This window comes from Sinocyclocheilus grahami, unplaced genomic scaffold (genome assembly GCF_001515645.1).
Source record: "Sinocyclocheilus grahami isolate Dianchi unplaced genomic scaffold, SAMN03320097.WGS_v1.1 scaffold183.1, whole genome shotgun sequence".
NCBI classification, from domain to species: Eukaryota; Metazoa; Chordata; class Actinopteri; order Cypriniformes; family Cyprinidae; genus Sinocyclocheilus; species Sinocyclocheilus grahami.
This window is the reverse complement of record NW_015505362.1, coordinates 1,049,826-1,061,841: the sequence shown is the minus strand read 5'-3', so window position 1 is coordinate 1,061,841 and position 12,016 is coordinate 1,049,826. Positions and strand designations below refer to the sequence as shown.

The following is a 12,016-nucleotide window of genomic DNA, read 5'->3' as shown; positions in this document are numbered from 1 at the left end:
ACTGCAGTTTTTTCAGCCCTATATATATATATATATATATATATATATATATATATATATATATATATATATATTTTTCATTTTAGCTAATGATAATAGTCTCACACAGCCAGACTTTTGATCATGTCATACAGTCTCTTCAACACTGCAGTTTATTCTGCCCTAAAAACTTTAGCCAGATGGACGATCTCTATTAGGAATTTCCTCTCCTAAAACAAAACAGGCACAACAACCCTAACCACCTGTTAAAAAAAACAAACATCTTACCGATTAATCGTCGTTCTGGGGGTAAACTGACAGCCGTCTGGTCTGCGAACCTGCACAGGATCATATGCTCCTGTGGAAACCATATAACACGTTAACATACCAAACACATGCAGACACATCAATAAACAAACTTGCATCTAAACGTACACGCACAAAAATATCTGAAAAAAAGCATGTGTGCGGCTCAGCTAGCGTAAATTGCAGAGAAACATCGATGCATCAGATCGTTAGGGTTGTGGTGAGAGAACAGACCATTTATCAACCCTTACAACCAGCCATTAAAGGGAAACAGAGGAAAGCAGCACCAAGTTCATTTTATATTAATCAATATACTCTAATTGCATTTTTTGCAAGGAAGGTCGCAAGGAAGTGCCGCAAAATGACTTCCTCTGCTGTTGATGACCAACGATGGCTTCAAGCAACCATTATTCTGCATTAACTGAGTGAAACAAGTGCTGATGGAAAAGAACGTAACAGCTCTGGCAGATTGATTCCTCCTATCAAGTTCAATCCTCTAGGCTAATAGCTGCGATCAATGCTATAACTCAGAATAACGTCTCAAAAACAGGCTTTAGCTCAGTAAAGTGTTTCTAGAGCATTTTTAGTATCCGTACCAATGGGAAACACTGCGTCGATTATGCTAGCTTGGAAAGAAGCACAGAAAATCTCTCTTTTTAAATTTCATTTTGAACAAATCAAACTCAAATCAAGTCCGAACAATTAAAATAGATTTTTTTCTGTGGGGAATTTCAATGCATTGAAATCATTTTATCAATGCATTTAGTGCACTGTGACTTTAAATAACCCAGTCAACTTTAACAAACCAGAAAGAAAAGTATTTGTATCTAAACTGTGTGTAGATCAAATTTTGAGTGATATTTTCCTGTGCCAAAGCTGGTAGGGTGTTAAGGGCGATTGCCAGGTTTGCAATGTAATATCACACCTACAGTATCCTCAACGAGTCCAAACAGTTTAATTCATAATTCAGTTTCTTCAAATTCCAAGTTAGAGCAAAAGTGATGTTTGTTTTGGCAAACACTACTAATTAAATGACTGTTTGCTCTAGATCTACGCTCAGGGAACTGCCTGCCTCATGTAGCCCCCTATGTAGGTGATATCTCTGCAGGGGCCGTGAGCGCAGTGTGAGAGAGGCAGATGCAGGAGTCAAGCGAACACTGATGACTGTGAGATACGACTGATTAACCTCATCCATTACTCACACTTCTGCCTCACTGTTCCGTCAGCCCCTGGAGATAAGACTGGGAAAAATACAACGTGCAACTACAGTACATGGGCACTCTATTCCCAGGAAAACCCTATTTCAGCAGAGCTTGAGAAAATCAACAATGAAGAGAAGGAAAAACATTGGCTTATGGACAGATGTTTTGTGCTCCTCAGAATCTGTGGCATGTTTGTGTACAGTAACATTTTCACAAAGCTGCTTCTTAGAGCAAAGAGCTGATGGAGATTCATCTATGCTTCGGTTTTGTCCTTATAAATTTTGGATTAAATTATCTTTTTGGTAACAATTTAGATTAGAAAACACTATTCACTTATCTATTAACCAGCTGCTTATTAGCATGCAAATTACTAGCATATTGGCTGTTTAAGTGTACTTATAAAACACATACTAATGACTTATTCTGCATGACCATATTTTAGATCCCTGAAACCTACCCAATACCTAAACATATCTACTACAACAACTACCTTACTTACTATGAAGCAGCAAATTAGGAGTTTATTGAGGGAAAATCTTAATAGTGAATGTGTGTTCTCTAAACTAACGTGTTACCTAATTTTTACACCAATAGTCAATATTTTAAACAAAACAAAAAGAAATAAAATAAAATTATATATTAAAAATGTATTAGAACAGTGAATCATAAAGAATTGAACATATCCAGAATCAATGATTGAATAATGGTTTTTTTTTTTGGTACATTTGATTTGTGACTGACTAATTTATGACTTAAAAAGAATCTGCTCAAAAGAGTTATTCATTCATGACTCTTTACAACAGTGGCACTGTATTTGTTGTCAGTTTATTGTCTAAGCATTTTATTTATAGCATGATATAGTATTTTATTTATAGTATTTAACATACTATAGTAATTTTTCATCTAAAATGCAATGCAGACTGCAGATTAACTATTCCTAATTTTTATAACACACAAAAGAAAAAAATCATTTTTTTTTTTTTTTTTACAAACTTTCTATCCATGGTCAAGAACTATTAAAAGAACATCATGAAAACAGTGGTTCTGATTATTTTAAAAAAAGTTTTGTTTCCCTAACCCTTTTTAACACTACGTAAAAAGTATATTTCAAATGAATACAGGCATTTAAAAAAAAAAGTTGGAAAAAAAGGTAACATAAAATGATTAATGCTTCCCTGGCAATTAACTGAAATAAATGTAAAAAAAAAAAAACGGAAAAAATTGAGCATAAGTACAAAAGTAACCAAAACAGAAATATAAATGTAAAAAAATAATGCAAACTCATAAAAATGACAAATGCATTAAACAAAACTTCTAAAACGAACTAAAATTAAAATGAAAACTGAACTAATTCAACATATTTAATAAACACTATAATAGTATATAAATAATACTAAATTAACAATTGACATATAATGTATTATGATGGAGATTCATCTATGCTTCGGTTTTGTCCTTATAAATTTTGGATTAAATTATCTTTTTGGTAACAATTTAGATTAGAAAACACTATTCACTTATCTATTAACCAGCTGCTTATTAGCATGCAAATTAGAAGAATTGAACATATCCAGAATCAATGATTGAATAATGGTTTTTTTTTTTGGTACATTTGATTTGTGACTGACTAATTTATGACTTAAAAAGAATCTGCTCAAAAGAGTTATTCATTCATGACTCTTTACAACAGTGGCACTGTATTTGTTGTCAGTTTATTGTCTAAGCATTTTATTTATAGCATGATATAGTATTTTATTTATAGTATTTAACATACTATAGTAATTTTTCATCTAAAATGCAATGCAGACTGCAGATTAACTATTCCTAATTTCTATAACACACAAAAGAAACAAATCACTTTTTTTTTCTTTTTTTTTTTTACAAACTTTCTATCCATGGTCAAGAACTATTAAAAGAACATCATGAAAACAGTGGTTCTGATTATTTGATTCATGATGATTAACACTACGTAAAAAGTATATTTCAAATGAATACAGGCATTTAAAAAAAAAGTTGGAAAAAAAGGTAACATAAAATGAATAATGCTTCCCTGGCAATTAACTGAAATAAATGTAAAAAAATAATGCAAACTCATAAAAATGACAAATGCATTAAACAAAACTTCTAAAACGAACTAAAATTAAAATGAAAACTGAAAAAAAAAAAAAACTAATTCAACATATTTAATAAACACTATAATAGTATATAAATAATACTAAATTAACAATTGACATATAATGTATTAGCATTTAGTACTTTATTTTCGATACCAGATCTCAAGAGCAGTCTAAGTTGGAAAAACAAGGCATGAATATCTGCTTCTAGTATCAGGCTAACAAGACTCGTTCCAGTTATAGTGTCAGTACCTCTTGTCAGTCATGAGCTGAACATAACTAAACACTGCTCTTCACATACATGAGGCATATTATGAGGCTCTCCTGTGGAGTTTTCCTAGAAGAGTCTCGCACTCAGGACCAGGCAGTGTGACGTCCTACACGTGTAGGCGATAATGAAAAGAGTGAAAGCGAGGGCTGAAACACTTACCTTACAGCTCAAAGTCTCTGTAAACCTCGCGCTGTGGAGAGAGACGGAGGGGGGCAGACTTAATGAACTCACACACACACACACACACACTGAGGTGCGAATGAAAAATGACATGACGCGTTAAAGAAAGAACAAGTTTAAGGAGAGGACAGTCTATCCGGATCAAAGGAGATCTGTGGAGTTTTCCTAGAAGAGTCTCGCACTCAGGACCAGGCAGTGTGACGTCCTACACGTGTAGGCGATAATGAAAAGAGTGAAAGCGAGGGCTGAAACACTTACCTTACAGCTCAAAGTCTCTGTAAACCTCGCGCTGTGGAGAGAGACGGAGGGGGGCAGACTTAATGAACTCACACACACACACACACACTGAGGTGCGAATGAAAAATGACATGACGCGTTAAAGAAAGAACAAGTTTAAGGAGAGGACAGTCTATCCGGATCAAAGGAGACGCTGAAAACATTCTCTACAGACAAAAGCACATGTTTCGGTTCGGTTCCAGAAATAAGCCGCGTGTAAACACAGCAGGATGTCTCATGTAACACTTGCATGATAAAGAAGAGCTCTGAAGCTCTTGGAGATTATGTGTGTGGTAGGTAATATGTTTGCTACATTAACTGTCTGTCATCAGGTCGCCCTTTCTGGCCTGCTGTCGAATGCCACAAATGACAAACCACTGTCATGGCAACACCGTGAACATAACCACGGAAAAACAATTTCCTCGCTGCTCTTGCCACCCTGATGCTCATGCCCCGCGGCAAAATTCCTGCCTGAGATTGAATGAAAGTTTACGCCAGATTTGGAGAGCGATAGCCTGCGATTGGGGAAAAATTGATGACTATTCGAAAGTGATTCTCACTGAAACTTTAAAACACTCACTCTCCGTTTTACCTCATTTTTACATGTTCTTGCCAACATTAAACGAGGCTCAGCTGTGTGATTGTTGATACAGGACATTCAATTCTGAGAACGATGATGTGAAGTATAAGACAGAAATAAACGCAATAATTAATGTTTATTATGGTTTTCTATTTTTGATCGACCTCATTCATTCTTGTCAGTATTTTTTCCTGAGTATGCAGAGCTTAGCATTTAATTCTGTGGATTATTATAGATCTACACCGTCATTGTGTACTGTGGAATTAGGAAAACATGTGAAAAGAAAGATAGCAAGCAAGAAAAGTCAGAGAGACAGAGACGCAGTTTTCACCTCTTGGGAAAGTTGAACTTGAGTGTGTTTTGAATGAACCCGTAGCAGCATGGACTAATCACAAATCCCGCCCGCGCCTGGAGGCAGCGATCCAACACCATGTCTGTCGCCACTCCGCACGCATGCAGGGCCACCTGAAATAGACACAAGACACCAGTCACGCTGGCTCTTAACCAAAAGCTGGTGAGCAACCTACCACCATTGAGCAAGAAAATAATGTGTCGCTTATGGATAAAAGAGTCTATATCATTCTTCTGGGAAGATTTTTCAAAGGTTTTTCAAAGAAGTCTCTTATGCTCACCAAGGCTTTTATTTGATCAAAAATATAGTAAAACAAAAATACCTTACAATTTAAAATAACCATTTCTTCTAGAATATATATTCTAAAATTAAAGTTATCCCTGTGATGACAAAGCTGAATTTTCAGCATCATAACTCAAGCTTTCAGTGTCACATGTTTCTTCAGAAATCATTTAATATGCTGATTTAGTGCTCAAAACAGCTGAAGAAAACAGTAGAAAACTGTTGTTACCTAATATTTTTGTGGAAACTGTGATACATTTTTTTCATCATTTTTTGGTGAATAGAAAGTTCAAAAGAACAGCATTTATTTGAAACAGAAATCTTTTGTAACATTATAAATGTCTTAACTGTCGCTTTTGATCAATTTAATGCATCCATGGTGAATCAAAGTATTAATTTCTTCCAAAAAAAAAATCTTTCTGACCCAAACTTTTGAACTGTTATGAAATCAACTTGAGATGAATCAAATTAATTTACTAAAAAATGCATTAATAATGCAGACAATGACTTGAATACATGACAATTTTTCATTTTTGTAATTAAATTAATTTTCAGATACTTTTTATAGGGGTTAATTTAAGAATATATACATGTCAAGGTATAACTGAAATGGGAAGGATTACAGGTCTCATTAAAAGCATGAAATAGTTAAGAGAAAAAGGTGGATCACACTTTATTTTCTCACCAATTCTCACCATTAACAAACCATTAACTACGACTTTTGCCTCAATGAACTCCTAATTTGTTGCTAATTAATAGTTAGTAAGGTAGTTGTTAAGTTTAAGTATTGGGTAGGATTAAGGATGTAGAATATGGTCATGAAGAATGTGTGCTTTACTAATAAACAGCCAATATGTTAATAATAGACATGCTAATAAGCAACTGAGAACTGGTCCCTATACTAAAGTATTACCAAAAGGTGTATGGAAAACATTTGAACCAGGTTGTTGTATACATAAAAGCTAAATAAAATGAGTTGTATCATTATAAATGTGTGTATTAGACTATTTTCCAGTGCTCAGGGTGGCGTAAATCAATGCATGACAACTAAAAACCAGATTAAACTCTTTACGCTGCTTTCCGCCTGTCCTTGACCACATGTCCACACATCATCTCAAAGCTCTTCCCACCTTTCTGTATCTAGCCGTGTTCTCATTGATCTGTTAGTGGCTCAGCAGTCATACCCCACCGCTGTGACACCGCATGACAGCAGACATCTCTCTGCCTATTAGCAGGAAAAGTGGATCGAACAGTTTGATGGAGGGTAAAGAAAAGTCTTAGATGTCCTCACAGAAGCTCAAGTGAAGATCAAGCGTTCGGCTTGGCTCACGGACCAGTGCCTGTATCCGTCACTGTTAGGGTGAGAAACTGGAACAAATAATGCAAACTGTTGTCTCAGTGAGCGTGTGTGCGCACAGCCGACCAAATCCACGGATTAACACCCTTCAAATCCCCCATAAGAAGTTTTCCGGGAAATGTGGCCAAATCTCAGACGATTCGCTCTACACGCCGCTTGGAGTTGCCATGGAAGAGGAAATATGTCTGTGAACTCTGTGTGGGAAAACACACAGCCTTAGCTGACATTTTATAAGCCGAGACGGAATAAATTAGGAAAAAGCAATATTGGCAAAGTGTCCAGTGTGGATTGTAATTAAGTTCTCGAGATGCTAATTAGACCGAAATGATTCATAATGTCTTTTTAACAGGATCTGGAGTAAAGCCATTCTCAAAAACCCTGGGCAGGTGTTTGAGTATTCAAGGGCCACCCTTATGTACTAATCAGAATCCATTAACGGAGGGTTTCGGCTCTTTGAAGTAGACCACCATCTTATAATGGGGCCATCCATTCACGTCTGAAGCCAACAACAGAGCGCTGCATCACCACAACATGCAAAATCGAGCGTGAAAACCTGGAGCTTTGAAGACGTCGGCAGGTGAATTTCTAAGGTTAACAATGATGCAACAAGACAACAATACTACAGATAGCGTTTCTTAAGGACGCTGAGAGACACTTTCAGAAGATGTTTTGTGAAAGTACAACTTTGAATGACCATTTACTGCAAAAAAAAAAATAATAATAATAATTCACAGGAATTCTGACAATGAGGGACGAGAAACTTTAAAGAGTAAATCGATGCACAACTACTGTACGACTTCAGGTACATCGCAATATGAAAGAAGAAATATAGCAAAACACAGACAAAACTATTCACACCAAAGGCAAAATGAAAAATTATTCTGGCAGATGCCTAAATGCTAGATTCGGCACAATTGGAAAATACAAGATACGAAATTTGATCAAATACTTTACTTTTATGTAGCTATATAGCTATAGCATTATATAGGATGAGGTAACACTTTATTTTAAGATGTCCTTGTTACATGCACTTACTATCATTATTACTATTAATTATGCATAATTACTTGCAAGTAACCCTAAGCCAAACCCTACATAGTAAGTACATGTAGTTAATTAATATTACTCAGTACTTAAATATATAATTACACCGTAACAAGGACACCTTAAAATAAAGTGTAACCAAGGATTACAAGATAGAATGACAATAACAGAGTGTACTTATGGTAACGGTAGAGTTTTGCAATTAAATGCAACTAGGTAGGTAAATTAAACACATTATCATGTCTTTTTGATCTGCGTGATTACTGTTGGCTTTTATGTTTCTTGTGCACAAAACGAACTGTTCTCATATCAAAACAAAGGTAAAAAAAACCATAAGCAAAACCATAAAAACAAACAATACAAAAGTAAAACAGAAACCAAAGCATATTAAAAACAAAAGCATAAATTAATATATAATAAATAAAATAAATACAAAATAAATATATAGTTCAGTCATGAAACTCTAGATGGCGCAGGCTGACAGGTTGTTAAACTGATGATATTCAGAAAGTTAAACGACTTGGCACAAGCTGATTGGTTCATGCTGCATATGCAGCCAATGAGCTTACTGCCTTGCATGTATATGGCTGGCTAGCATTCACTAGCGATTCCTGCAGCGCGCTTTCAGAGTTTCTCTGAAACCCTCCACCTTCCCCAGCTCCACCTGTATAGATCTGCTACGGGTTATTTTATATGCTATTTGTGCAGCAGCAGTATGTCTTAAATACTCATGGCACCGTATCGCCATATGCATTGGCAGTAGCAAGTTCCTGTACTTGCTTGCAGCAGCAGCAATAATCTACAACTACAGCAATAACCAACAGCAGCAGCAATCCAGCAGCGGATCTATTCCGCCAAGACCAAATACATTAGCATTGTCATATCCATCACCATGTTAAATCTTCCGAGAGTTGTCATGATTGAAATATAAATAAATAAATAATCCAAAATAAATAATTAAAATTTTTAGTGAGAACAAGTCGATAGAAAATAACTGTTTCACCTTAAAATATTTTATTAATATTTGTGGGTGAATGTTCACTCTTGGTATGGATGTAAAGCAATCACACTTGAGCTTAACATGATGAAATCACTCTTGGCATTCTTTGGTATAGCGATTAGGCCAGAATCTATTTCTTTTTACAAATGCAACTAGGTTGAAAAACACATCACAGTCATTCCAAGTCTTTCATCGGAATGTCGGATGCTCCGTCTCTAGAACGAATTTACAGTCATAATGAGACAAAGCTGGTGGGCCGTCTCCCAAGAGATCAGATGAATGTTGTTTAGCATGGGAAAGAAGCAGTGTTACAAAGCTCAAGTTAGTTTTTCCTTTGCAAGCAAATCAAGTGGAATTCGCATCAATTTTGTGTGGTCTCCTTTACTGAAGGATCCAACAAACAAAATAAATTAAGGTTTTCTGAAAGCATTGGAAATAGAAGACATTGACAAAGAGCTTAACGTCAACCTCAATGCTAGTTTTTCCTCGTATAAATTATTCAGCATTGGATGGCAAAATAATAAAGCATGCTGCAAAAGCATATTTCTTTATTAGTTTTTTTTAAAGCAGGATTTCATTTTTGCTGATGATATTTCTTTTTCTTCCCTTCAATGGGGGTAAAAAACTTTTCTGTCTTTATAATTAAGTAGTTTGCCCGAGGTGTGGAAGGCACAGCTTCACGACTACGATGCAAGTTCATTATTCACAGCCACAGAACACAGCAGTGCGCTTGTTTCACCATCATTCAACAGGTACAACAAATCAAGTTTGAACAAACAACCCATAACTTCTCTTTTCACATCATTACCCACGTTTAGCAATTTTTTCCTGGTGTAGCTACAAGCTTTATTACAGACTGTCTTAAAAAAAGGAATAGTAGATTTTTTTCACATATATCTAACCCTCTGGGAAACAATATGTATCCGTTTACACACAGTTCTGGTTGTGCTGCTTTGGCAAGCAAAGCCTTTTAATCATTTATGCTAATGAAATGTGAGGGATGCAAGATAATACAAAAGTTTAGAAACTCAAAGACTAGGTAAAATACAAATTCGATACCAATTTCTTTAAAATCTGAAGACTTTTCTGTGATGCTTCCGGTCTCTTTTAATCATAGAAGTTTTAGTAAAATCATTCAAATTCATGCAAATTCATTCATCAATGAATAATTAAAATTTAGGCTGATTTGTAAACTAGTTCAATAACATTATTTTCAATTTCAATATATTAGTAAACATTTAGGTCAGGTAAATTTTAGAACTTCTATCATTAATTATGAAACATTGGTTCAATACAGATAAGTTTTTGTACTAATTTTGCATAAAAAAAAAAAAAAAAAGATATATTGCTTTTGCAAGGATGGAACATTCTAGAAGTGCTTTCTGGAACATTTCAGAACATTGTGAGACTAGTCATAAAAGACAAAAATTCATCCAACATACACTTTTGAAGTTTTGGTCACTCACTTTTAGTAACTCTTTATGTTAAACTGATGTTAGCTTAGTATTATGCATGTACCGTGCAATTTTTATGCATGATGAGTAATAACATATTAGCTTGTATAATTTGTTAGCATTTTCATGAGTACTGTTAATGATACACAAAAAGTAATGTATCATTAAATGAAACAATTAATAATGTATCAAAGTAATCACAAAAAGTGATTTTCGTATACAGCATGTCAAACTTCATAAAGAAGCATAACAAAACTTTTTTTTTTAAATGTTTTACTGTGTTGTTCATTTTCATGCCTGTAAGCCACAATGTTAAAATGTCCCTGATATTTTCAGGTTTTCCATGAACGAGATAAACAACAAGCAAATATAGTATAGTTTAAAGGGATAGTTCACCCAAAAATGAAAATTCTGTCATTAATTACTCACCCTCATGTCGTTCCAAACCTGTAAGACCTTCGTTCATCTTCAGAACACATGTTAAGATATTTTTGATGGAATCTGACAGCTCTCTGACCCTCCCATAGACAGCAAGGATTCTTACACGATCAAGGCCCAGAAACGTAGTAAGGACACGTTAAAATAATTCATGTGACATCAGTGGTTTAACCGTAATTTTACAAAGCTACGAGACAACTTTTTGTGCGCTTTGATCTGAACGTAAACGACGTATCCACGTATATATGTTGCATACGTTGTTTATTCATGTGATACTCTCCAAAATGGCGCTATGGGGTGACACAGAGGAGCCGAATTGTTGAAAAAAGTCGTAATTTTTGTTTTCTTAGCACACAAAAAGTATTCTCGTAGCTTTGTAAAATTACGGTTGAACCCCTGATGTCACAAGGATTATTTTACCGATGTCCTTACTACATATCTGGACCTTGATCGTGTTAGGATCCTTGCTGTCTATGGGAGGGTAAGAGAGCTCTCAGATTCCATCAAAAATATCTTAATTTGTGTTCCGAAGATGAATGGAGGTCTAACGGGTTTAGAACGACATGCGAGTAATTAATGACAGAATTTTCCTTTTTGGGTGAACTATCCGTTTAACAACTTAATGCAATCAACAAAAATGTCCTATCGCTTGCACAGATGCTAAAAGAGTCAGCTATCGCTGATGGAAGTCAAGGAATATTTCATCTCCACATGGGAAAAAATAACTAGATAAACCTAGGATGGTAAATTTGACAAATTTTTTAGGTGACTGTTCGATATGAATCTTGCACGTTCTTATTTTTTACGATTGTGCTAGTTTCCCAAAAGAAGCTCTACACAGAGATACAGGTATTAGTTTTGGGAAACAGTGAAGGTTTGATAAAGCCCCTTTGTGTGGGTAGCTGATAATCCCCTAACCCCGGTCGCATGTGAAGCTCAATACTGCAGCCGCAGCTCTCTGTGGAGATGAGGCCAGGGCTGCAGGCCAAACATCTCATTACTGCCAGAAACAAACAAGAACTGCAGCAAGCACATAGTTCCTCATTTATTACAGACACAACGGTGTCCCTCAAAGATTACACAGCAAAAAAAATCAGATAAAATATCTTATGTTTATTTTTTTAACCACATGGACAAACTGTAAGAAAATTTTGAGATTTCTGTTAGAAACAAGCCAAAAC

The 12,016-nt window shown here is 35.2% G+C and overlaps 1 protein-coding gene across 1 annotated transcript in view; it reads right to left on the bottom strand.

Moving 5' to 3' along the window:
* LOC107594450 (uncharacterized) overlaps positions 1-12,016 on the bottom strand; it is a 108,013-nt gene that overhangs the window by 71,120 nt on the left and 24,877 nt on the right. The window contains exons 10-12 of the mRNA XM_016284505.1: positions 5,240-5,373; positions 4,311-4,341; positions 268-337 (exon numbers count right to left, since the gene is read on the bottom strand). Of these exons, the coding sequence (XP_016139991.1) occupies positions 268-337; positions 4,311-4,341; positions 5,240-5,373 (235 nt within the window). The remainder of the gene's footprint in view (positions 1-267; positions 338-4,310; positions 4,342-5,239; positions 5,374-12,016) is intronic.